This window comes from Salarias fasciatus, chromosome 3 (genome assembly GCF_902148845.1).
Source record: "Salarias fasciatus chromosome 3, fSalaFa1.1, whole genome shotgun sequence".
Taxonomy (NCBI): Eukaryota; Metazoa; Chordata; class Actinopteri; order Blenniiformes; family Blenniidae; genus Salarias; species Salarias fasciatus.
The window spans coordinates 7,435,452-7,460,703 of record NC_043747.1 but is presented as its reverse complement, the minus strand read 5'-3'; the positions used below and the strand labels follow the sequence as shown (position 1 = coordinate 7,460,703).

General features: G+C 41.9%; 1 protein-coding gene across 1 annotated transcript; it reads left to right on the top strand.

Moving 5' to 3' along the window:
* Positions 1 to 6,119: 6,119 nt before the first annotated feature.
* On the top strand, positions 6,120 to 22,963 carry LOC115408282 (uncharacterized). Its single transcript, XM_030118937.1, has 26 exons — positions 6,120 to 6,211; positions 7,079 to 7,151; positions 7,249 to 7,314; positions 7,401 to 7,445; positions 7,551 to 7,607; positions 7,686 to 7,748; positions 8,448 to 8,507; positions 8,579 to 8,614; positions 8,695 to 8,754; positions 9,001 to 9,078; positions 9,171 to 9,233; positions 10,060 to 10,137; positions 10,384 to 10,461; positions 10,547 to 10,609; positions 10,722 to 10,799; positions 13,358 to 13,420; positions 13,497 to 13,547; positions 13,853 to 13,924; positions 15,218 to 15,292; positions 15,618 to 15,671; positions 15,813 to 15,854; positions 18,127 to 18,198; positions 18,291 to 18,330; positions 18,408 to 18,453; positions 21,124 to 21,538; positions 22,284 to 22,963. Exons 2-26 carry the CDS (start codon positions 7,080 to 7,082, stop codon positions 22,770 to 22,772), a joined length of 2,316 nt encoding a protein of 771 aa, XP_029974797.1. The 5' UTR covers positions 6,120 to 6,211; position 7,079; the 3' UTR covers positions 22,773 to 22,963.
* The last annotated feature ends 2,289 nt before the right edge of the window (positions 22,964 to 25,252 follow it).

Here is a 25,252-nt window from a genome sequence, read left to right as displayed (position 1 = left end):
AAGAATGGTGAAATTAGGTCCATGGTGAGATGAACCGATTTTGTTTATCTGGATTATATGTGCCCAACTTCTGTTTTTTTTTTGGAAATAAAATTGACTGCTCACATTCTTTCTCTGCTTAATTCTAATATTTATCCTTAACATTTCATTCTGTCAGGACAGGTAAACCTCCTCAGCTGTTACTGCTCATATGGTGACAAAACCCAGTCTCTACTCTAATAAGTTAATAATACTGCGGTGAAATTAATTATTATAGCTCAGTAGCTATTTATGAAACTTCATTTTAATGGCAAATCCTCTGAGACTGCGCCATTTACCCATGCAATAATGTCAGACCATTCCTTGTTTCAAAGTCTTTTCTGTTTATTACCAACCTTGTGTAGTGCAACAACACTGTTAAAGTTACAGTTACAGTTCTAATAAGGTGCAAAAATCTTTGTGCAAACAAATATCACTGCAACTATATAAAGTTAGATTGTGCATAAACAAATAACACTGCAAATAAAATGAAGGAAAACAATGTGCACCTTGCAGTCCACCGGAGTCCACACAACTAAGTCACAAAACTTTGCAGCTATCACAAAGATTTGAGTCTGTCTGGCTGTACTGTTTCTGTGTCTGGCTGTAGTATTTCTGTCTTCTTCAAGACAAAATGCCATCACTGAAGTCCAGACTGAAGTTTGTGCCCTGACAAGCCTGTAGCGCTGTGCTGTTGCGATGATTTTCTTTTTTTTTTTTTCCTGCGACGCTTTGATGGACATTTCACTTCCAGGCAGCCTTTTCCGCAACAGGAAAGGTAAGTGAGCCCAACCGCAATTCACAAAAGACAGTCACAAGGCAGAGTAATAAAACCACAGTGTAACCATTTAAATTGGACAAAAATATACAACAGTGGACAATAATATGGTTCTCTCCAGTAAAATGCTTCTTCCAGATAATAGCTTTACTTACATTAGCGAAGTTTGGCATCCCACCTCCTGGCTGGACCATTGTGTCTGTACAGCAGATACCCATGCATCTCTGAGACATATTGATATCTTATATTGTCATGCTTTATGTGATCATGTACCTATAAGTATTGTCGCAGATATGGACACTATACCGGTGCTTGTGGAAAAATCAAAAGACTATGGGACAGATAAACCGGATTGGTCTAAAGTGTCAGAAGATGATATTAACCAATTTGCAGCCATCACTGATGTGCTGCTGCAGGACATTGCACTTCCCAGAGAGGCACTGAAGTTTCTTGATCCAAACTGTAAGGATGAACAGCATTATAATGCACTGTGTGCCACATATAACAGTATTGAGGATGTTCTTAAAAAGAGTGCTGTTTGTTTTCAGAGCAGGAAGCGCATAAGTGATTTTGTTAAACCTGGCTGGAATGATTTTGTGGCCCAACATCATGAGAAGGCAAGAGAAGCCTTTAACCTTTGGCATGAAGCAGGGAAGCCTTGACAAGGATCTTTGTTTGAACTTAAAAAAAAAGCCACTAACGCCAGATTTAACAATGCCCTTCTTTATATTAAAAGAAAGAAAATACAATGAACGCAGATGCTCTTGCTAGAAGACTACAGGTCCATGATTACTACGGGTTTTGGAATGAGGTCAAAGGCTGAATCCCATTTCACCCCTTAGCCCTCCCCCTTGGCCCTTCCCCTCATTTTGCGCATTCACGTGGAGGGGTAGGAGTGTCCCAATTGTCATTATGACGGAGGGGTAGGGCCAAGAAGGAGGGCCAGCCATCCCTCCAAAAGGAGATTCTCGAGAGGCACACTCCAAACGGAGGGGTATCGGCCAATGGCCAGGGGCACCTGTTCTGTCAGCCGAGACCATGACTGGCGGGCGGGGTTAATTCACTTCCGCATTGGTGCGGGCACTCGTTTCCACACCCGCGCATTCCAGGCACATTTCAAACACAACAGATAGACGATTATTTTCAATAAACTGGTTTCTTCAACACTGCCCGCCTGGAATGCGCAGGTGGGAAACGAGCGCCACCGCCAATGCGGAAGTGAACTGACCCCGCCCGCCAGTGATGGTCCAGGCGATCAAAACAAGCGCCCCTCGCCACCGGCGCCACTGGATGACAGATTTCTCAGAAAGCTTTCCAAGATCGGCAAGATGGCGACGTCCGCAACGAAAGAAGTTCATAAATGTCAGTATTTTGTCAATTAATAAAGTTTTAAAATGTAAGAAAAACATTCTTCTTCGGCAAACAATTGTCGCATCTGCTCCGTCATCGGCAGCGGCGACTACTGATGACGTACGCAATTGTCGGAGGGGTGTCCCAATTCGGAGGGGTTTACTTTCTGCCCTACCCCTTAGCACTCCGTTTCATAGGGGTAGGGCCAAGGGGGAGGGCTAGAAAGAGAAATGGGATTGGGCCAAAGTCATGAACAATGTTAAACCTCCACTGCCATCTAATCTAGAAGGTGTATGTGGTCCAGGAAATATTGCTGAATTGTGGCGAAGACACTATTGTGACTTATTTAACTCTGTGAAAAGTGAGAATGTTGTAATTGATAATGTTGATATGACTGAGGGTGTAATTGTTCGTATTAGTGAAGTTTATGATGCAATTCAGAAGCTTGGAGAAAACAAAGCTTGTGGACTGGACAGCATAACAGCTGAGCATCTGAAATATTCAAGCTACAGATTATGTCCACTGCTGTCTATGTGTTTAACAGGGTTTTTAATCCATGGACTTTTGCCGAACTCTCTGCCCTCTGTTGTCCTGGTTCCTGTCATCAAAGACAAGGCGGCTAAATTGAACAGCTTACAAAACTACAGACCAATTGCTCTTGCCAGTATCCTCTCAAAGGTACTAGAGAATATTTTATATGCAAGATTAGAGATGTATGTTCTTACAAGTGATAATCAATTTGGTTTTAAAAAGAGACATGGCACTGATATGTGCATCTATGCACTAAAGGAAATGGTAGGAAAATATCTGACCCTGAACTCTACCGTATTCCTTTGCTTTATTGATGCCTCAAAAGCATTCGATAGAGTAAAGGCCTCAGTATACTTCCCCGTCGCCGCTACGTCGTTCCTACGACGTAGACGTCGTAGCCCTACGACGGGCTACGTCGGGCTACGTCGGGGCTTGACGTGCGCCTCCCGAAAATTGTGACTTCGCGTCGTTTCGACGCGTGGTGACGTGAGCGTCGAGGGCTGTGATTGGTCCGCTTTCGCGTTGTTTATAGAATAAAGTAGAACTCACCCGAAATGCTTTTCTGATCCGAACAGTGCTTCGGGAGAAATTGAGATCCAAAATTGAGTGGCGCACATCCCTATACTGTTAGCAGTGTTAGCACTGTTAGCAGACGGGGCTATGTGTATAGCCGCTCCTCAAACGGCTTTAATCGTCCAAAAGCTCATTAGTTTCACCAATATTTCATCACGGTCTGCTCAGCCTCTCCTCCACCACAGCCCGGTGTCACCAGATATGTCATATATGCAGATATATGTTCGGTAAATGCACGCGTGTCTAGATACGTACGTCTAGAAATCTATGTCTATAGATCTATGTCTAGGTAAAGCCGGAGCTACGGAAGCCGCATTGTTGTTGTGACTGCTAGTGGCTTGGCAGAGGAGGGCGTTCCCTTGACGCAGGAGCAAGATATGTTCAGTAGCGGCGTAGGGTTGCCGGCGTAGGAACGCCGTGGCGGCGACGGGGGAGTATACTGAGGCCTTAAATCATCATAAGCTATTCATGAAATTAATTAGTCAAGGTGTTCCTAAATATTTGGTTCATATCTTAGTGTTCTGGTATGCAAATCAGATCATGCATGTAAAGTGGGACAGTGTTTTGTCTGACCCCTTTCATGTCAGCAACGGGGTTCGGCAAGGAGGAATTCTGTCTCCGGCTCTTTTTAATGTGTATATCGATGAGTTGTCCTCAAAGTTGAACAGCTGTGAAACAGGATGTGTCTTTGGCTCTTCAGATGTATGCAGATGATTTGGTAATAATGAGTCCTTACAGTGCAGGGATGCAACAGTTTTTAAAAAATTGTTCTGAGTTTGGTGAAGATTTTTTGTACACCACTGTATACTGCCCCCTTGTGGTGTAACTACAGGCAATACATCCTGCGCAGACTGACTGTGGCCTATAATGACTGTTTCATGCTGTTGATGAAGGTGCCGCGGTGGCACAGTGCAAGTCAGTTGTTCGTGGAAGCCAGCATTCCCACCTGTGACGCTCTGCAGAGACACTTAATGTTTACGTTTATGGAGTGACTGGACGAGTCTGAGAACTCCATCATAAAGACTATGTGTGACCCTCAGAGGAGCAGCAGTCGTTACACCTCTTTGCACTGGATGAGGACATTGTTAAAATGATTGTATATAGACGATTGTCTTTGTATAATATACTTTTTTTTCTCTCTGTACGTCTTTATATGGACCTTTATTGTGTCTGGCTTTAATAAAGAATGAATGAATGAATGAATGAATGAATAGTTGAATTTATTAAGTTGAAATCCCAACACCAAATACAAGGTGGTATTATTGGACATCTCAACCGAAATCCTGCTTTTTTTCTCAGCAAAAACCAATTTGGGGAAGCCAGGATTTTAGAGAGGATGACATATTTAAACAATGGTCATCTGAAGGACTTGAAAAAATAAACATTTATAGTCAAAAAACTCAGAATATATTATGTCTTTTGAAATCCTTAAATGAGTACAATCTTCCTTGTTTTAGTTTTCTATTATTATCCTGACTACAATGTGCACTGTTACTTATTCTTTATTTACACCTTTCATTATGTTTTGCACCCCCGTGTGTTCTACAAGCCTCTTGCACTTGTACATTTCTCCACTGTGAGATGAATAAAGTCTATTCTATTCTATTCTATTCTATTCTATTCTATTCTATTCTATTCTATTCTATCTTTCCGGCTGTTATCCTGCTGTCTGTTACTAAAAACCATCTCTTCCCTCTTTACCTTGAACCTAGTGTAAGGTAATGTGATATTATAATCCCTCCAGGGCGACCTGAAAGTTGATAAATGTCCCATATTGTCATGTGAGCATATGTGAGCTTCCCAGCTGTTCCCAGCTGTTGGAAGGCAGCACTCACTTCTCAGAGCGTCAAGTGTTAAGAGGACTCCCTCTTGTGGTACATGGAGGGAAGTGCTCGGTCAGTTTCAAAATACAATATCAAATCACTAATACACACAATAAAGACATGAAATCCATGTCCTAAATAAGTCTAATTTGATTAAAATAAATTGCCAGATGTTGCTGCCTGCTGTATTTGTGACAGATTTGATGCACATTGTCAGGATGGAGTGACTAAATTATCCTTATATTAAAAGTACACCTGTTTATATTGGTGAACTCATCTACTGAAAATTCAGAATGGAGCATTCAAGAGTTTCTCAACTGTGAAAAAAAACATATAACATTAAAAAACAAAAAAGAAAGCTAAAGAAAGGGAAAACAGGAAATGGAAAACAATAAAAGAGGAAAAAAATGAGAATAAGTCAAATATAAAGGAAGAAGGGGATCGAAGAGAGAAAACGTGGAAAAAAAATGTTAGCATAACTGCTCTAACCAGTGGGAAAAGCACAGCTGCTAGAAACAACAGCTGAAGAACCCAAAATGAGCAAACTCTTTAAAATAGCAAAAACAGGACAATCCATGGAAAAACTGTAGTATAACTGGAAATACATGGGTAAAAAGTCATAAAATATATCTGAATTGCACCTGTGACACTTGATTAATGCAACATTATTCTTTATATGTGCAGCATTTTTTTTTTATTATTATTATTTCAATTTCAGATAATTGCCATGTTTTGCAGCTCCAGACAAGCTTTATTTGGTGGAAAATAATAAAAGCGGCTCTTTTGTTTAGCAGAGCCCTGAAGCCACGCCCCCTACAGGTGACACACAGGTGAAGACCCTGGCCTTTTTTTTTTTGCCCTCCAGTCTCTCGCAGATTTGAGGGTGTGGACTCACACAGTGTATTGTTCTTCTTTGAAACTCAAAGTTCTCCTGAAATCAGAGCAGAAAGAGTCACGTTGCTGTCGGTAACCGAGCACCGGCACCTCCCCATCAGCCGCCGTCAAACCGGTTTGACTCCTCCGCCTCGTGACGGGGAAGTGAAGGATTCTCTCCACTAACTTTTTTTTTTTTCCTCTTTTTTAAATCTCCCTGCGTGTTGTTGTTCTTGTTGCCCCGTTCCTCCGGCTCCACGCTGAGGTAGGCCTCCTGTCTGTTGTCGTTGTCCCGCTGCTGTTTTCCGCCTTGTCAAACATTCCTCCGGACACAATGTCAGAAAGGTGACTGTGTTTCGTCGAGAGCGGCTCGCACCAAACTCCATTCAAAATCCAGCCCATTTTAACAAATGGGGTAGTTTTTGCTATCCCGTATCAGCAGAAACGCATTATGTAACTCCACAACACTCAGATAAACTTATTAATTCCATCGGCACTATTTTTTTCTATTTTTTATAACACACAACTACAGTAGAACTTATGTAATGACTCTTTAATTGCCGACATTTCAGGTTAAGGGCTCACAATGCGTGACTTCAATCGGCAAACATTTAAACGGAGTTCAGTGCTTTCAGGTACACAAAGGGAAGCTCGGATATTTGAATGACTCCTGAATAGCTGAGTTTTCAAACTTCACATTGTTAAATGCACTTGACCAATCCCGCTGGGAGCAACAGATTATAAAACACTTTTGCCAGTCAGAGGAAATCTTGTTGGTGATCATATCAGTCGATCTTTATGTGTAGTTCTTTATTTCTGGGTTTTTATCTTTCCTCCATTGTTACTGTCTTGTTCAGAGTGTTTAGTTTGCTGCTGACGATCACAATTGTTCACTGAAGCTTATTTTATATTCCAAATTCATCCCCATTACAGTTTCAAAAATAATAGAGATGTGTAATCCTCAGTTTTACCCCCTGTGGGTTGAAAGTGGGGGTGCTGTTAAATAAAGACATGCTCCTCTCCTGGAGATTTCTCCTTTTTGCCCAGCTCACCTCACACTTTGAGAACCACTGACATAAACTGAAAAGTGCTGATTGTGTGTGATTTTTGTAATTTTTTGCACCTATTTCAGAATGAACATGTTCAGACGACATGAAGCCTCTGCTGCTCCGACCCCTCAGCTCCCACCTCGACCCAACAGAAAGGTATCGGGGTGACGCTTCTAAAGATTTGTTTGCATGTTTTTGTGCAGCATCCTCATCTACTGGAGTTTTTTTTTTTCCCCTAATTTTTTCCCATCAGGATGTCGACAGCACTGCAACACAAAGTGTGAATACCCAGGGTGCAGGAATGGCCGAAGCCCCACAGGTGAATATTCCAATTTACACATTTACAGGATTGTAGCCTCTCCTGCACGTCCGTATTTTCACTGTTTGACTTCTGCTTTAATCCAGGAAAACAACAATGAAGTTTTAAATGAGCCAAACCCAAAAAGCAAGGTATGAAGAAGAACTTAGGATGTTAAACGCAGTTGTTTTGTTGAACTGCTTGTTAAAGGTTGATGGATGCTTTGATCACATTGAAACTTATTCTTTCCTCACCAGAGGACCGGAATGATGGGGGTCATGAACAAGGTCAACCCCTTCAAGTCGTCCTCTCAGGTACAGCCATGGGCGAGATTTGAAAAAAGAAGAAAAAAAAGAAAAAGTTAATTACATGGAATGTCTATTTTTATTCAGGCATCCTCCTCGAACAGCCAGTCGTCCTCCTCAGAGTCACGGGAGCAGACAGACTCCACACAGGTGAGATTATATTTACAAAAAATAGTCTTTACCATAACTCACTTCACATTCTCTACTGTTCACTTATAGCACCATATTTAAATTACTGTGCAGAGATTTGGGATAATACTTAGAAAAGTTCCCTACATTCACGGCCTACTCCTTCACAACACCGGTCATACACAAATCCACTTTCTTTCAGTCAAAAGCGTTACAATCCCCTGATGGGGTTCATTTTACTGGCTGTGTGAGACACAGTCCTGCAATAATCCTGCTGTCTAATCAGAATGAGCTGGATGGATTATATCTGCGAAGGAGAACTGTTCACTAACACACATTTACTCAAATTTGTGAAGGATATTTGAGAGAGGCAGTGGGGAAGAAAGTGATTTCTAATTTTTGCCTCCATTTTATTTGTTTGTCTTTGCCTTATTTTAGGGTTATTTAAGTTTATATGATTGTAAGGTTTTTTTGTTAAATTACTCAATGCAATAAAGTGATGTCATGTAAATTTCTTCTATTTTGCAGCACTTTTTTTATGCATTGAGTTAAATGTTTTTGTGGAATTTCCAAACCCGGCACATCTTGCTTGACTGAAATACAGAGCACCATTGTTCTGAAAGTTTAACCTCGTCCGTCTGGCCTGATGATTTTCCACCTTCAGCAGAGGTCAGCCAACAGCTCTGAATGCCTTATTCTGGCTCTTATTGTGCATTTCAGAACCCCGGGGTGTTTAAAGGCGTCATGCACAAAGTCAACCCCTTCAAGTCTGCCTCGCAGGTGATCGCAGCGTGACGGTAGCTTCAGCTGTGTCCGTGTTTTGTGTCAGACGGTCTCATTTTCTCACTCAGGTCCCTAAAGCTGCTTCATCAGAGTCGCTGGATCAGGTATGAAGAGGCTCAAATGTAATAATAACAAAACATCTTTAGGTTCCCAGTCTTTATTTTCTGGTTTTTCCTGATTTCAGAACCCGGGGATGTTAAAGGGGGCGATGCAGAAAGTCAACCCCTTCAAGTCGACTGCGAAGGTAACGGTTCCTGTTCATGGCTCTCTGGTGTCAAACTTTAGTTCAGGTACGACCCATTTTCAGCCTGAAGGGGTCAGACTGGTAAAACAGTGGAATCTGAACAAAAAGACAAGTTTATTAAGACCTTCTGCAGTAAACTGAAGCTGAACTTTCCAAGAAAACGACTTTTAAAGCTATTGCATTATACAAGTTTTTACAAACTCACCCTGTGCATTTATTCATTTATTGTTTTTCTCTGTATTTTAGGTTCCAAAAAATGAAGTTGAAGAAGGTTCAGCAGATCCAGAAGAGATTGGAAAAGAAGCTCACGAAGGAAAACAGCAGGTGCTCACAGTCTTCATCTGCTTGGTACATTTATCTAAAAGTCAGGCTTTTCTTTGTATTAATTTTATTAAAATGCTTTATCACCTTCGAAGAATCCAGGTATGATCACAGGAATGATCCACAAAATGAACCCCTTCAAATCATCACAGCCAAAGGTAACTCCTGTGTGTCTGTATCTATACTTATGCTTTACTGACTTAAAGGAATACTCCAAAGATTTTGGACCCATGCCCTATCCCTATCATTTACAAGTGAGATAAGCTCATAAATACCTTTTTTTGTGTCCGTTCGTCCAGTGCCTGGCTCCCAGCTGTTAGCATCGTAGTTAGCTTAGCTCAACTACGGCAGGTGAAGTGGAGACAGAGCCAGACTGAGAAAGTGGACCAAATACTCCTTCCAGTGGTCCAGGGGACGGCGTATTGGCACGCAAAGTAAATCCGAATGGTTATAAAACTTTTTAAAAGACGTGTTTTCTTTTCAATCCCTTAAAATAATGTTTTGATCCACACAGACCTGCGCATGCGCAGTGCTCCGCGGAAGGATATACCGGAGCACAGCAGTAGAATCATAGACTCAGCCGCTGTGCGCCTGGTATATCCTTCCGCGGAGCACTATGCTTGTGCAGATCTGTGCGTGTCAAAACGCTATTTTAAGGGATTGAAAAGAAAACACGTCTTTTAAAAACTTTTATAACCATTTGGATTTACTTCGCGTGCTAATACGCCATCCCCTGGACCAATGGAAGGAGTATTTTGTCCACTTTCTCAGTCTGGCTCTGTCTCCTCTTCACCGGCCGTAGTTGAGCTAAGCTAACTACGATGCTAACAGCTGTTAGCCAGGCACTGGACGAACGGACACAAAAAAAGGTATTTATGAGCTTATCTCACTTTGTAAATGATAGGGATAGGGCGTGGGTCCAAAATCTTTGGAGTATTCTTTTAAAGGTTCCCACTTTTTTTAAGCGTGGTTTTGTGCTTTCAGGACGGCCGGCCTTTACACGACGACCTCTCCTCCAGCAGGGGAAGCTTAGCAGACTCCACAGACTCACTGGAGAAGCAGGTAGTGTTGTGATCGTTTGCTTAGTGGTTTGGTTCAGGCCGGATTGGAGCCTCTTGCAGGCCTCAAAGGCTGCACATGTTCAACAACGACAGTGTTAATGGTCCAGTTACATTACCCACTCTTGTGTTCTTTTCGTTAATGCCTTAGTATTAAGTTAAGGTTGATTTCACTATTTGATTTGTTTTTGAACAGCTTGTAGATTTATTCATTTTTTTTTTTTTTCTGATTTTTATTTTTTTATTTTAGGTTCTGAAAAATGAAGTTGAAGAAGGTTCTGCAGATCCAGAAGAGACTGGAAAAGAAGCTCAAGAAGAAAAACAGCAGGTGCTCACAGTCTTCGTCTGCTTGGTACATGTAATTTATCATTTTTTGGTTCGTATTTTATTAAAATGCTTTTTCACCTTTGAAGAACCCAGGAATGATCTCAGGAATGTTCCAGAAAATGAACCCCTTTAAATCATCTCAGCCAAAGGTAACTGGTGTTACAGGGATTATATTGAAGCTTATATTTTTAAGGTGCTTACTCCAAGATTTACTAAGAGATTGATGCATTTTCTGCTTTAACCGTGGTTTTGTGCTCTCAGGACGGCCGGCCTTTAGACAGCGACCTCTCCTCCAGCAGTGGAAGCTTAGCAGACTCTAAAGACTCTCTGGAGAAGCAGGTAATGTTGTGTTTGACGGTAAAAATATCTATGTTTTGAAAAATAGTACAGAAAATGACTCCTGTCCCAACTTAAAGTTTAAATTTGACGGTTATTAACTAGAACTAAACTGATTACATTTGGAGAATTTGTTTTTCTGTATTTCTTGGATATGGTGTGCAGCCACATTAAAGCTTATGTCCGGAGTTTTGAAAGAGAGAGTTTTTTTTTAATCCAACGTCTCGAGGTTCCACCCTCCCTCTGCTTTCATGAGCGACCAAGCCACGCCCCTTTAATTGTGCACACTATTATCCGTCGGGTGAAAATGAGTGACTCCGAGTCCTACAGCATCCTCCATGTTTAGCTGTTTACGGTGGATGTTCAGCAGACAGTGGATATATCCGAGGTAAGCGTGGCGGCTGCTGCGTAGCTAACTCACCTCTGCCTGGGCGAGCGGCCGTGCTCTCTGGCTGCATGCACACTTTAATTGACAGCGCGACAAGGCGGAAGCTCGAAATCTATTGGCTGACGCTGACCGGCGCTTTTTCGGATAACATGGGGGTCTATGAGACGAAGGCAGGGCTCATAAATAAATTTTTATATACTTTTATGCTGATGACACAATTATTTACTGTTATGGACCAACCCCGACTAAAGCTGTCGAATTCTTGCACAAAGCTTTTAATGTGGTCCAGAACACACTTCTGCAGCTCAAGTTGGTCCTCAACACTGACAAGACTAAACTGATGTTGTTTTCAAACAATAAGAAGGTGCTTCAAACTGTCCCCTCACTGTTTACGCTGGAGGGAAATGTCATAGAAGTGGTTCATATGTACAAATATCTTGGTGTCTTGCTTGATGAGGGCCTCTCCTTCAAGCCACACATTGAAAATCTTGTGAAGAAACTGAAACTCAATTTGGGTTTTTTTCTTCAGAAATAAATTTTGTTTTTCTTTCAATGTGAAAAAGCGGCTTGTCACTGCAACATTTTTATCAATTTTAGATTATGGAGACCTGCTGCACATGAATGCCTCAGCTCAATGTCTTCAGAAGATTGACACTGTTTATCATGCGTCATTGAGGTTTATTACCAACTGTAGAGCTTTGACTCATCATTGGGATTTGTATTGTCGTGTGGGATGGCCGCCTTTGTCCACCAGGAGGTTGGGACATTGGTACATTTTTATTTACAAGGCCATGCTTGGTCTACTGCCCTCCCACATATGCAACTTAATCACACAAAGAAGTGTTGATTCTTACGGCTTGCGTTCAAATGATCATTTGTTGCTCTGTGTTCCTTTTGCCCGAGCAGAATTGGGGAAAAGAGCTTTCATCCACTCTGCTCCCACTACATGGAATATGTTGCAAAAAAACTGGAGATTAACTGAGCTTATCTCATTGAACAAATTTAAAGCCAGACTGAGAGCACTTGAAATGGAATCTTTAAATTGTAATTGTTTTATGCAATTTGATATGGATATTGTTTGGATGTTTTTATTGTAAGAGTTGTAACTTTGCTGCCTCTTGGCCAGGACTCCCTTGAAAAAGAGGTTCTTAATCTCAGCGGGATTCTCCTGGTTAAATAAAGGTTAAATAAAAAATATATATATACAGTATATTGCTTTATGCTAATATTATATTGTAGTATTGAACTAGACTGACACATTTAAAGCTAGGGTAGGCGATGTTGTCCAAAAGCACTTTTTGTCATACTGAGTGAAATGCTCCTCGCCCCCTGGGAGAAGTCAATACATTATGTGGACGGAAAAAAGTGCGGAAAAAATCTGACAACTGTAGCGGCCAAAGGACAGTAAAAACTCCGACCAATCGGAAGGCGCGGGCCGCTCTTCAGGAACCAATCAAATCCCTCCGCCGTTCTACCAGCCCCCTGCGCGTACATTTCAATGGCGTGCACTGGCCCTGGTTCAGCGCGCGCGCGCGTTGCCAAGGCGCTCTCGGCGCTCGCGGCTCACGTGAAAAATAGAACCGTGCGTGCTGCGCTCCTATGCGCGTTGTGTGCGGGCAGTCAGAAAGGTCAATAACATTGGAGGCGATCACAAACTCCGTGCGCGTGGTGCTTCCGCGTCCAGTGCGTTCGCTCCCAACGGGAGCTCCTCCAATGGGGTGGGAGGTGGGCGGAGCCTTAGGAGATGCTACATTCGTGCTACATGCTAGTTTTCCAAGATTGCCGACCCTAGCTTTAAGCTCTGTTGAAAAATGATACATACGTTGGAAAGGAAGGGAAACTCCGGACACGAGCTTTAAGGTCAGCTGCTGGGGGTCAAGGGTCATGCTCAGGGACTGCAGTTTGCAAGGGAAATCAACCCTTGAAATGAAACAGAATGTGTTTGGCCCCTGTGACCTATGACACAGAAGGGGAACTCACTAAACCTGGGTTGATGCAATTCTTCTGTCCTCCAGCAGATGGCGCCAAAGGCAACTTTTTCAGCCTCTGTGGATTTATTGAGGCAGCATTTTTTTTTTTTCGCTTCACGGATTTATTATTTTAGCTACATAACCACAGAAACACGATGAATATATAAATAGTTTTTCTTGCTTTTGTCTCCTTTCTTTTCAAGCCCCATGCGGTGGGCTTCAGAGGCATGATGCAGAAAGTCAACCCCTTCAAATCTCACACCCAGGTACCACCTGAAGGACGCACATCTCATCACAGACCTCTTCTCACTGAGCCCAGTCTCTGATTCTGTTGTGCTGCAGGTGGTGGAAGGTGAATGTGAGACAGACTCCGCCGCCGCCGCCGCCGCAGAGGTCAGTGTGTCAGGGGAATGCGAACCATCACTTCGCACTTTATTTTATTGAAAGTCGCCGGGCGGTGACGCACACGCTAATCACCGGATCACGGCGATGAATGGCTGCATGTTCAGTCCACTCCCCGACTCGCTCCTGTGCCAAGTTTAAGGTGTCACTGACAATAGTTGGATTGTGTTCATGCGTTTGACAGGATGTCACATGTTTTTTTGGGGGTTTTTTTTTTTTTGGTTTTTTTGAAGATGTGTTGTTCTCGCATAAACAACTTCGAAATGTTTATTTTTAAATTTTTTTGTTTATTTCAGGGAAACAAAGCGATTCACAGTGAGCACTCCTCCAGCTCTGAGAGTTTGGACGACAGCACAATAGAAAGACACGTAAGCCGCTGGTTTATTTACTCTGCTCGCTATTGATTTCAGCGCCGTCGAAATGAGGCGAAACAATGAAAAGCACGTTTTACAGTCAGGGGGAAAAAAGAAAAGAAAGTGAATCATCTGAGCAGGCTGGCATGCAGACCGACTGCGGTGGAACAATGGCGGCTCCGTTTCAGTTGGGGTTGCTTAGCGTCAAATGAGGAGCAGATCGCCAAACACTGGTTGTCAAGATGAATCAGAAACACTTAAGTTTTTCTTTCCAGGAGGTTAAGAGTTATGAAGTAGGACTCCATTTTTGTACTATTAAACTTGTAAAGTGAAGGTTTCATATTTATAAAAATAATATGTTCTACTCGAGGATAATCAATTCTATCTCAACTGTGATTTCATGTTTCTAATTTTTATCCCAAAAAGGCAACATTTCCAATACTCCAGGGTTAGTTCTCGCAGTCTGTCATGAGAACTGGGTTATCGAACAGCTGATTTAACGACTCAAATCAGTTTCACCGGGAAGTTTAGACACACCTGACGTGGTGTACCGTGAGTCAGCAGGAAGAAAAGAAGAAAACCACAGCAGCGAACCATGAAATGTAGACTTCATGGACTCTTTTAGAAGAAAGAGATCAGTGTCTGAATCTCTCGCTGTTTGAGCTAAACACGGAAATAGAGGATTTAAAAAAAAAAAAAGAAACTACCAAAGTTGATGTTTCCCAGAAATTTTGATGAAACTGATTAGCTTTATTTTTTCCTTATAATTATGTAAGGAGTCTGCCATGTTTCCAGGCAACCGGAGTTTCTCATCCATAGTTACATTGAAGGTTGAGAGGAGGAAACTAATGTGTATCTTAAGCATACTGAACCTTCTTTTTTTATTCTTATTTTATATCAGAGGTGTCAAATATAAACCTCTGGGTTAAAATCAGCCAGCAGGAGGCTCTAAACTGACCAAACCATCAAGGAAATTGGAAAAATTTCAAAGAAAACATAGAATTATAGCACATTTTTGAGTAGTTTTAGACACAACTCAACACTGAGACCAAAGCTGAGAAATCACTGATGCTGCCATGAAACATAACAAACTGGCATCAGCCTCAAAGCCCTGCTGTCAGAGTGAGAAGGAAAAAACACCCATAATGCAACAGCTATTGGAGTTTTTTTCCATGACAATGTCACTGTTTATTTTGTACTCTTTAAAGGTTAGAGTTAAAGGCTATTATGCCACGATTTAGATTTGAAGTGTTAAATACAGCGAACCCGCCTAAAATCTTCATATTTCCCTGTTTGCTCTCCTCCCAGTCGGTCTGGTACGTAGAAGATGCCGGTCCGAAGCTGCAGTCGCAGCCAGCTGCGGTTCCAAAGAGGAGAACTGTGGTATGTGACCATTATGTTTCAGTTTTATTTACATTCCTGGAGCGAAACATGCATGGGTTGTTTTTTTGTTTTTCCTCTCACAACTGTGACCAGTGGAAGAAAACGTGACTTTAAGTGTCACAAACACACATGGAGGAGGGCAGAAGAAAAAGGCTTTAAAGCTTTTTGCTTTCAGGGACATGTATTACAATAAAAAAATAAATAAATGGATGCAAGCATTGGTCTTTTTATGATTTAATCTGATTTATTATGTACATATGCTATTATTTCTCTTTGTTTGCATGCAAATTATGAAGAATGTCTGTATTCTTTTTTTCACCTGCAGTCATTCAAATTAAAGAGGATTCTTCCCACTTCATTATTTGGGTCAGGAACGAAGGTAAGGTTCCCATGGGTATATAAACATTTTTGCATTATCTTCTATGTTTTCGCGTTACGTTCTGTTTGAAGTGTAGGGCTTTCGTTGTTTTCTCTCTCATCTGGTTTGGTTTTTCACTTTTCTTAATATCCTTCCATTCAGGACTCCACCAGTGCGTCCTCAGACAATCCAGCACCGCCGCAGGTTAGTCGTCTACAGAGCAATGGCATGCATTTGAATTAAGGAGGAAATAATATATGCACGCGCAATAATATGTTAAAAATAGCAAGCCTAATACACATTAAAAAAATTATTTTAATTAGTGAATTCTTTTGTGGATCTGAAAATGAAGCATGTTGAGTTGTTTGGTGCCATTTATGATTTTTATTTTATTGATACACCAGGTGTCATTTTAAAAAACAAATGGGGGCTTAAAAATTGAATAAAATCAAATGAATAAAATGTCCTTTCTTCCTGTGGACATAAGACTCAATAACCCTTCCTGTAAACAATATTTTCTGTGTTTTGGTTTATTCCCACCTTCTTGTGCTTATATTAGTCTACGTTAAGTCATTTTTAAATATCTATTATTTAATATTAATCCTGTTTTATATGATATTCAACTTTCTATTCATTAATTTCCCTCTGGGGTTAAAGGAGTTCTATTCTGAAATGTTACAATTACAAAGACAGCCAAAACTGTGATGAAATGTCGACCAACGTAAATTGTAATGTAAAGGTTAAACATGTTTTGTGTGTGAATCTCAAAAATTATCATCTTGTTATCAATAACTGTTATATAATCAGCAAATACTGAACATATCCAGCCACCTACTTCATGGGCGTTGTGTATCGTTGCTGCTCCACCTGTCATTTTATACTGTTCTGAGTTACTAATTATCAGACATCAAACAGGATGTTCCATGAATCAATCAATCTATGCAGCCTTATCCTGTTGGAGCTGAGCCCAGTTAACTATGGGCGAGGGAGGGAAACACCCTGGACGGGTCTACAGTCCAACACAGGACACACACTCGCACACACACGAACGGAGTGTGAGCCTTGATCTGGACCCGAAGAGTCCTGATGAGCTTGACACTGAAGCCTTTGTTAGGAAAGAGGAGTAAATTCCTCATTAAGACGGGGTTTAAAGTCACAGTTTCAGGGTGTGTGTTGTCGCTAAAGGCTTATTTTGACTGAAATCATGAGCAAACAGCTGTGGCCTCTCTGAGCCTCTCCCAGCGAACGAGGCCTGTTTGTTCGTCACGCCCAGCCCCTCAGGGTCGGCCTGGTTTCACACAGTAGGACGTTTTCAGGTTTCGTACACAAGGGTAGAGTAAACTTTGAGCAAATGAGGATTTAGAATTATTTTATTTTCTGTTCAACATTGTAGGTTTTCATTGCATATTGATTTTAGTTTTGCGTCATTTTCTTTGACTTTTCTATTTGATGTTTGTTTAATTTAACGGGGCTGTATCATGCTTTTTTAGCTAGTCCAAACCCTAGAAATGGCATTAGCATGGTAATAGTTTATTTTTGGTGCTAAGGAAAAGTCATTTTGTGTGAAATAAAAGATTTTCTGGGGCTAATTCTGAAACCCGGAAGAGAAAACGCTCTGGTTCACTGAAAATCCCGCCTCTCCCCCTGTGGACTTTGACTGACAGTGTACTTCAACCAATCAGCGCTTCAAAAGAAAAACGCTGCCTAGCTTTAGCTCTTTAGCTCTAGCTTCTCTACACGCAAAGACACGCGAAAACGTCTTTTCCTGTGAGAAACTCACCAAGCGCAGACCCTTCAGACCCTTCAGACTCTTGCTCTTGCTTGATTGTTGCTTTCAGACGATGGTTAAAGTTTATCTCCGTAATCGGGAGGGGCTGCCTCTCTGAGCAGCAGAAACACGAGGAAAGCTCAAACACGCAGGCACGAAGGAAAAAAAAACGCTTTGGGGGTGTTTTTGGTGAGTACATAACTATTTAACAAGGTTAAAACATACAAAAAGTGAATTTTGCATGATACAGCCCCTTTAAGTTTTATCTTGCTTCATGAAGAATTCTGTTTTGTTTGGTTTTTTTTTTAATTTTAGCTTTTGCTTGTCATTAACTGAAGAAAGCAAGACAGTAACAGTCATATTTAATAAAAGGTAATTAGTTTTTCGAGAAAGGAACCTTTTATCTTACAAGTACTGAACCCGTTTTCAAAGTAATTAGGAAATAGCTATTTTTCTTTTAGTTCCTGTAACTGGAAGTTGCTCATTCAACATTTTAATGAATGCGACTTTCCAGATGGATCAAGACTAAAGTCTCATTTACTCGACCGTGCTTCCAGTGAAAACACTAAAAATGATGCACATAGCATGACAGGCCACTAGTTGGTGCTGTTGTTTGTTGTTGTTGTGTAAACACAAATACTGAACTGTGAAGGAATTGAGCTACGAGAAGAGTCAGTCTGAAGTCATGTGTGTTTCCTTCCCTTGCAGGAGGTGGAGGTCCAGACCCTGGAGATGGTCCCAGAAGAACACAGCGAGGGGACGGTCCTGGACCCGCTGGACGTAGGCTCCACTCCACACCTTTCGCCGATGATGCATGTTTCTCTCTGGACTCTCCGAAATACCTTAACGAGTCTCAATCCCCTCGATTCCAGGATGAAGATGGCCTCCTGTCGTGGTGGAGAACCGTGGAAGGTACACTTCACACCCCAACAAACGCATTTCCTGCAGGGGAAAGTCGTCCATGTTCTCACTTCCTGTTTGTGACGCAGGATGGGACGAGTGGAACGAGGCGACCAAGGACGACGAAGCTGAAGAGTAAGTCACAGATCTGATCATGGCATTTAATAGTTTAGTTGTTTTGATATGATGAGTGTTGTTTTAATCTTATGCAACCTGAAGGCTTCATTTTTCTTGGCTCGCAAGCTTCAAGAGGAATGATTGATCGCGACGTCGTCCAGTTTCCGTCAGGCATATCGTTATTAGTTTTATCAGACGCCATCCAGACAAGCTGTTGTTCAACCGGTGTTGCGTATTTTACACGCCACAACTTTACCAGCCCTTACCGTACAGGGCCGTGCAATTCATGCCAGCATTTCCTCATTGAATATTTAAATTAGGGTTGCCAACTCCCAGAGATTGAAATAAGTAACGCCTCTCGCGGGCAGCTGAAAAAAACTGGGTTTTTTGGGGGTCAAAAACGCATGTATAACAGCATTTTGCCACAGTTATACCTATTACAGACTATAAAAAACACATTAGGCTACTGCATTACACCTACAGTAGCAAGATTGCAATAACTCATGATCAGCTTGATCAGTTTGTATTTGAGGCCCACAGTGAGACAGTTATCAGTCAAGTATCATCCATCATGGACAGCAGCTCTCAGCCACTGCACCGGATGGTAGAGCAGCTCAGCAGCTCCTTCAGTGGCGAATGAGACCCTCAGTGCAGGAAGGAGTGATACCACAGGTCTCTCATCCCCACCGCTGTCAGACTGTACAATTCTGCTATGTGGAATATGTGCAATAATCCTGGACATTATAATATCCTGCACCCGCCCTAAAGAAATTCAGCGACACTTTATCGTCCATTCACTCTGCTAAAACATATTGTACATATTATATATCGTACTGTATAGTTATATATTGCATCGTATATTGCATATTGTATTGTATATATTGTATATATTATATATTTCCTGTTATATTTTTAAGATTCAGGTTGTACATACAGTTAGATCTTCATTGTCTTTCGCTTCTATTATCAATCCTAGTATGATTTGCACTATTACTTGTTAATTATTGCACCATTCATTACTTTTGCACCCCGCTGTGGGTTCTATGAGCCTATACACCTGTACATTTCTCCACTGTGAGATTAATAGTCTTCTATTCCTATTCTATTCTATATTTATTGCTAAATGTGCAAAATAACATCAAACAGCTGCTGTCTCTTCTGGATTTTAACATGTTCCATTTTTTTATTTTCAACTAAAAAAGTGCAAAATCAAAACTGAAAAACCTTCTGAACAAAAAAAAACCAACAATGTGCAGTATCTAAACGGAAAACACTCCACGGTCTGCAGCAGCAGACACAAATCAATGAACTAAACATGATATATCCGATATGTAAACGGCACAAACTCACATGTCCATGGAAGCCATGCTGCGCTGCTTTAATGTTTTGATTTACTTCTTCCCATGCGCTCTCTGACCAAACTGACTATTGGCCAATGAGCTGCCGTAGCCTCCTATGAACGGTCTTTTTTTGACCAATGAGATAAGAGTGATTCTGTGTTGTCAAGCCCTGTTTGTCAGCTCATTGGTCACAGAACGTCAGAGAGCCGATGAACAATTTACCGTAAGTTTTCACAAAAAAAAAAAAAGCGCATGTTCCATTGCTCACGTTTTGACTCTCACAAAAATACGGAACAAAGTGCGTTCCTTTTCAGTTCAATACGGAACGCACACTTTTACATCCAAATACGGAACGATTCCGTTTTTCAAGGAACGGTTGGCAACTCTAATTTAAATGCAAACCCACAACAATTTAAAGGAGACACATCCTGCTTTTCCCAGCCGCCAAACTCATCTACAGTCAGTAATAACATGTTTTAGCACCCCTTGCATTATGCAGTACTTTTCCATTATGAAATATTAGTAATTTTATATGCCTTAGTTTTTTAATGGTGGAGGTGTAGAGCTTAGACTTTATGTTCATATAGTTTACTGAAACATGCATGAATGAAGAGAAACACGGAGTTCACTGAAGTGTTTATGAGGTAAACACACACTAACAATGTTAAAAGCTAATTAAAGTCCAATTTTCATGATAGAACCGCTTTAATGTAATGAGCGTAGCTCCTCAATTAACTGATTCATCCACAAGTAACAGAAAATACAGAAGCCTTTATTTTAACAGTGGCCTGTTAAGGATTAATTATCCATTTGTACAACCTGGTAGCCTGTTTTTATGTCTTTCTTTTTGTGCTGTCAGATTTAATTGCATTAATCATGATTAATGCAATTTTATTGAGATTAATTGCAGAGTTGCGGTTAACAGCTGCCTCGAAGAAAAGAAGTTGGACATAAAATTCATTTACAAGTCATCGGGACATTGTTTTTTTCATCCCTGTTCAGTCCAGGTGAATTATGAGGATTAGATTCTTCATTTGAAAGAGAAAATGGGACTGGCCTTCATTTTAGCATCTCAACTTTAACATGTTAGATGGTTCAAATTCCACATCTGTGATGTGAAACTGCTCCACTTAAGTTAAAACACTTAGACAAAGACATTTTTGTGCATTAAACTGGTGATTTTGAATGTTAATTTCAAGTTCACAAATGATCTGACTGTCATAGTTGTGATTAATTAGTTAAAAAAATGTAAAAGTGCAATAAGTAATATTATGTCCAACAAGCCTGACCTTAGTGAAACTTCACGTATTTCCTCCTCCTCCTGAATTTCCGGGTTCTCTTTTGTCAGAGTGGTTGAAGAAGCAGCCGACCGGGTCTTCATGGCCGCCCGCCTCTTCGTGCGCTTCTTCAACCAGCGCGGCGCCTCGCTGCAGAAGCGCATCCTGGAGCTGCTGGCTCTGGCCGACCAGGCCGACAACTTCCACAAGAAGACGGTGACGGCCAGCGTGGGCGGCGGCGTGGCCAGCGTGGCCGGCTCGGTCACCACCATCACCGGCCTCATCCTGGCGCCGTTCACCGCCGGGACGTCGCTCATCGTCACCGCCGTGGGCATCGGCATCGCCACGGCGGGCGGCGTGGCGTCCGCCTCGGCCAACATCACCGACACCGTCCACTCCAAGACCGACCGCAAGAAGGTGGAGAAGATGATCCAGGACTACCAGGAGGAGATGAAAGACATCAAGGACTGCCTGGACTTCCTGCAGGTGAGAGCGTTTTGCTGTCGATCGCATGTGGAGGAACAAATATTTACTGAAAAAGTTGCGTTTTTTTCCACAGAGACAGAATTGTAATGTTTTCAGTGACTCTGAGCGCTGTTGTCATGGAAACCAAACTGCAATGAAAGGTTTACTGTTTTTACTTGAAATCATCATTTAAACCGGGACCTACATGTTGTGAAGATTGCTGAAGTGGAGAAACCACAATATCTAAGGGATAAAGGTCAGGGGGCGCAGCTTTTCAAAATAAAAGCCATTTCTGAATTGCTCTGGAGCTGCAAAAGCATGTTGAATCCTAAAAGATCACACAGATTCTAAAGTTATTTATGTAGCTGTGCTAGGTGTGCATTTATGACTTTTTCTGACGACAGTTTATAATCAGTTTAGCTGTTTCAGCTTTCTTAGCCTTTTTTAGCTTTTTTCTTTTTTTTTATCCTATTTTACCTGATTCAGCTCTTTTGCTTGGTTTAGCCGTTTTGGCTGACAAGACTAGAAAGATTAAAAGAAAATGTCAAACTGTCAAGAATGTAGCGAAAACAGGTAGGATGCCTACTTTTTTTTTTTTGTTTTTAAGCCAATTCTCCTTCAAAGAGTTTTTAGCTATTTTAGCCTTTTTAAACATTTTAACCAGAGGACTTAAATAAGTCAAAAATTACAGGATGAAAATTCGAAAGAGGAACTAAAGTGGCTGCAGGCCAGTGATCTCAGTCCTTGCTTGACTTCTGGCCAACAGGAAGGCATGGAGACCCTGGAGGAGTGGAACTTCGAGCAGTACGCCGAGAGCATCGCCAAGAAGCACCTCAACCAGAACGTCAAGCACGTGATGAAGGAGGGCGGCCGGGCCGGCAAGGCCCTGGTCATCAACACCGAGAGTCTGATCAACACCGTGCAGGTCCTCAGCGTGGCCGGCGGCGCCGCCAAGGCCGCCCAGGTGATGAGCGTCACCACCGGGGTGATGTCGGGCCTCTTCCTGGCTCTGGACGTCTTCTTCCTCGCCAAGGACTCCATGGAGCTGAAGAAAGGCGCCAAGACGGAGTTCGCCGCCAAGATCCGGGACGTGTGCAAGGACCTGCAGGGCGGCCTGCTGGAGCTGAACAACATCAAGGAGCAGCTGCAGAAGACCATGGACGGGATCGAGGTGGAGGTGGAGGAGGAGGAGGAGGACGAAGAGGCGCTGAAGTCTGACCTGAAGAAACTTTATGAACTGGAGGAGTGGCAATAAGAAGTCAGCCCGGGCTTCAGCGGGAATTACATGAAGTAGCGTTCAGATCTCTTTTATTACTGCACTTTAGTGAAATCTCCATTTTTAGATTTTGAAGTCTTATTTAATAAATATTTGTATTTAATTGACCTTTTAGTGTGTTTTGTCTTTAGATGTGATTTGAGTCTCATGAATAAAAGCTTTCTATTCGTCTCTTTGTGTCACTCCGTCTCTGTCGGGTCTGAAAATCTTGTAAGTTGATCCTCAGCTTTAGCCAACAATGCTGCAGCTGAGCGGGGTGTGATCTCTCTGTTTGCAGGCAGTGATGCACGCATGCAGAAAGGACTTAAAAATGTGGGAAAATGGCAAGGCTTAAGCCTGTCTTTAAATTCTCAGACATTTTGACGTTGTCAGCCTATTGATGGAAACAGGGTCAGATCTGGGAAGACTGCTTTCTTTGGGGTTTTTAATAACGCATGTCTTAAAAAATGAATTATAAGTATCAGGATTTTCATGTTTAAAGTAGTTTGTTTTGTGTTCCTTCTAACCTATTTCTCACTTGGCTGCATGAACAAAAAGTCAATATAAATAAAAATCATAAGGTTATTTTTAAAAAGTGATTTTCATGACTGAAATTCAAACTTCTTGACAGATGAGCAACAAGTTAAAGTAAATTGAACAAGGGATGAAAAAAGATAAATTGAGTAAAGCTCACGCAATTTATACCGAAGAAACCTTTTTCAATATTATCCAAACCTAATGTCACAGTATCCCCTCCAACCTGGGATGCCTGATAAGTGACTTTTTCTCAATAGTATAAAGAATTCAAATGAAAGTAAAACCATTAAAATGAACCTCCAGAAGTGGAACATATAAACCACTTGTGAGAAATGAAGCACTTTAAGATTAGGGGTGTCAAACATAAACTCCGTGGACCAAAAGTTGCCTGCGAGAGACTCAAATCTGGTCCAGCAAATCACCAAGCAAATGGCCCAAAACAATTATGAGTAAACAGTTTTTTTTTTGTTTGTTTTTAACAGATTTTCCCCATCTTCCTAAAAGCTATAAAAGGTGTACCAAAGACTGGTTTGAGTGTGTTTAATCAGTCGTGTGTCTCTGCTCATCAGGGACGCGTGTCTACATGGTTTTAAGCAGGTGACATTGTGATTCGTCTCGTGTGTTTTCCAACCCTGCAATCAGTAATTGCAACAACTCAATTGAACTTGGAGGAAGAAGATTCCACAAACACTTTCTTTCATGCAAAAAGACACACCTAAGAGTTTGAAATGCCTGGGCATTGCTATTAATGACAGGCTGTCTCAATCTCCTTTTGTGAGAACAGTTTATAAAAACACGTCTTGCGGTGCAGTGCTCTGCATGCTGCAGAGTGAAAACTCAAAATGCAAATCATGCTGTTTCACATCGTTATAGGTCCATGTTTGCAGTGTAAGACTGATTCATGCTGGACTGTCAGGATGCATCTTTTAATAGATTTTCAAGTTTAATAGATTTTCAAGAGAAACTCAAGGTTTACCGTCAGTTAAACTTTACATTTTACCTGAAATCATCTTATTTCTTCATCACTGGCGTGGGAGAAACGAGCAGTGATACGCAGACCCGGGTTGTTTTTTTTTTTTTTATGATGACTTTGCTCAGGGGTCTGCAACTTTTAAGGCCAAAAGAGCCATTTTTATAACTTTCCACCCAAATCAAGTTGATCTGGAGCCGCAAAGCACATTTAACCTATATAAAACGAGGCTAATGCAGCTTATGAAGTTACATACGAGGGGGTACCGGAAAGAAACCACACTGTGTTTAAAAATTAAGACAAGAATGATTTTGGTTGTTCAATCTCACTACAGCATGTTCTTGTGCAGATCTCTGCAAATTATCGTCTCACAAAGTTACACAGGGAAAGCACACACAGCGCTGACGTCAACACAGCAGGACTCCCTTCTTCGGAAAAGCACAAAATGGCGGAACACATCACTAAACGCGATCAGCGCGCAAGCATCAGATTTTGTTTTCTGCTGGGAAAAACAACATCAGAAACACTCACCATCTTCCAGGAGGCATATAAAGATAGTGCCCTGGGGAGAACGCAGGTTTTTGAATGGTATGGGCGCTTTTAAAGGGTCGAAATGTCCATTAAAGACCAGCCCCGCTCTGGACGACCCGTGTCCTCACGCACACAGGAAAAGAGCCGTGAGGTGGAAGCCGTGGTCCTGGCTAACAGGCGAAGGACGATCGGGGAGGTGTCCACCTTGACGGGGGTTCCGTGGAGTTCCTGTCAGGAGATCCTGTCCCAGGATTTGGGCTTGCGGCGGGTCGCAGCGAAGATGGTTCCGCGCGTCCTCACTCCGGAGCAGAAGGCGGCCCGCTTGGATGTGTGCCGGGAAATCCTCCAGCACATTGAAGAGGATCCTGGACTGCTGGGCAAAGTCATCACGGCGGATGAGACCTGGCGTCACGCCTACGATCCCGAGACCAAGCAGCAGTCG

What these genes read in the sequence shown, in the direction of transcription:
- LOC115408282 (XM_030118937.1), top strand. Translation starts at nt 7,080, where the DNA reads ATGAACATGTTCAGACGACATGAAGCCTCTGCTGCTCCGACCCCTCAG. An exon ending in CATCAGAGTCGCTGGATCAG is followed by an intron (nt 8,615 to 8,694) that starts GTATGAAGAGGC and finishes TCCTGATTTCAG; the next exon opens with AACCCGGGGATGTTAAAGGG. An exon ending in CCGCCGCCGCCGCCGCAGAG is followed by an intron (nt 13,548 to 13,852) that starts GTCAGTGTGTCA and finishes TGTTTATTTCAG; the next exon opens with GGAAACAAAGCGATTCACAG.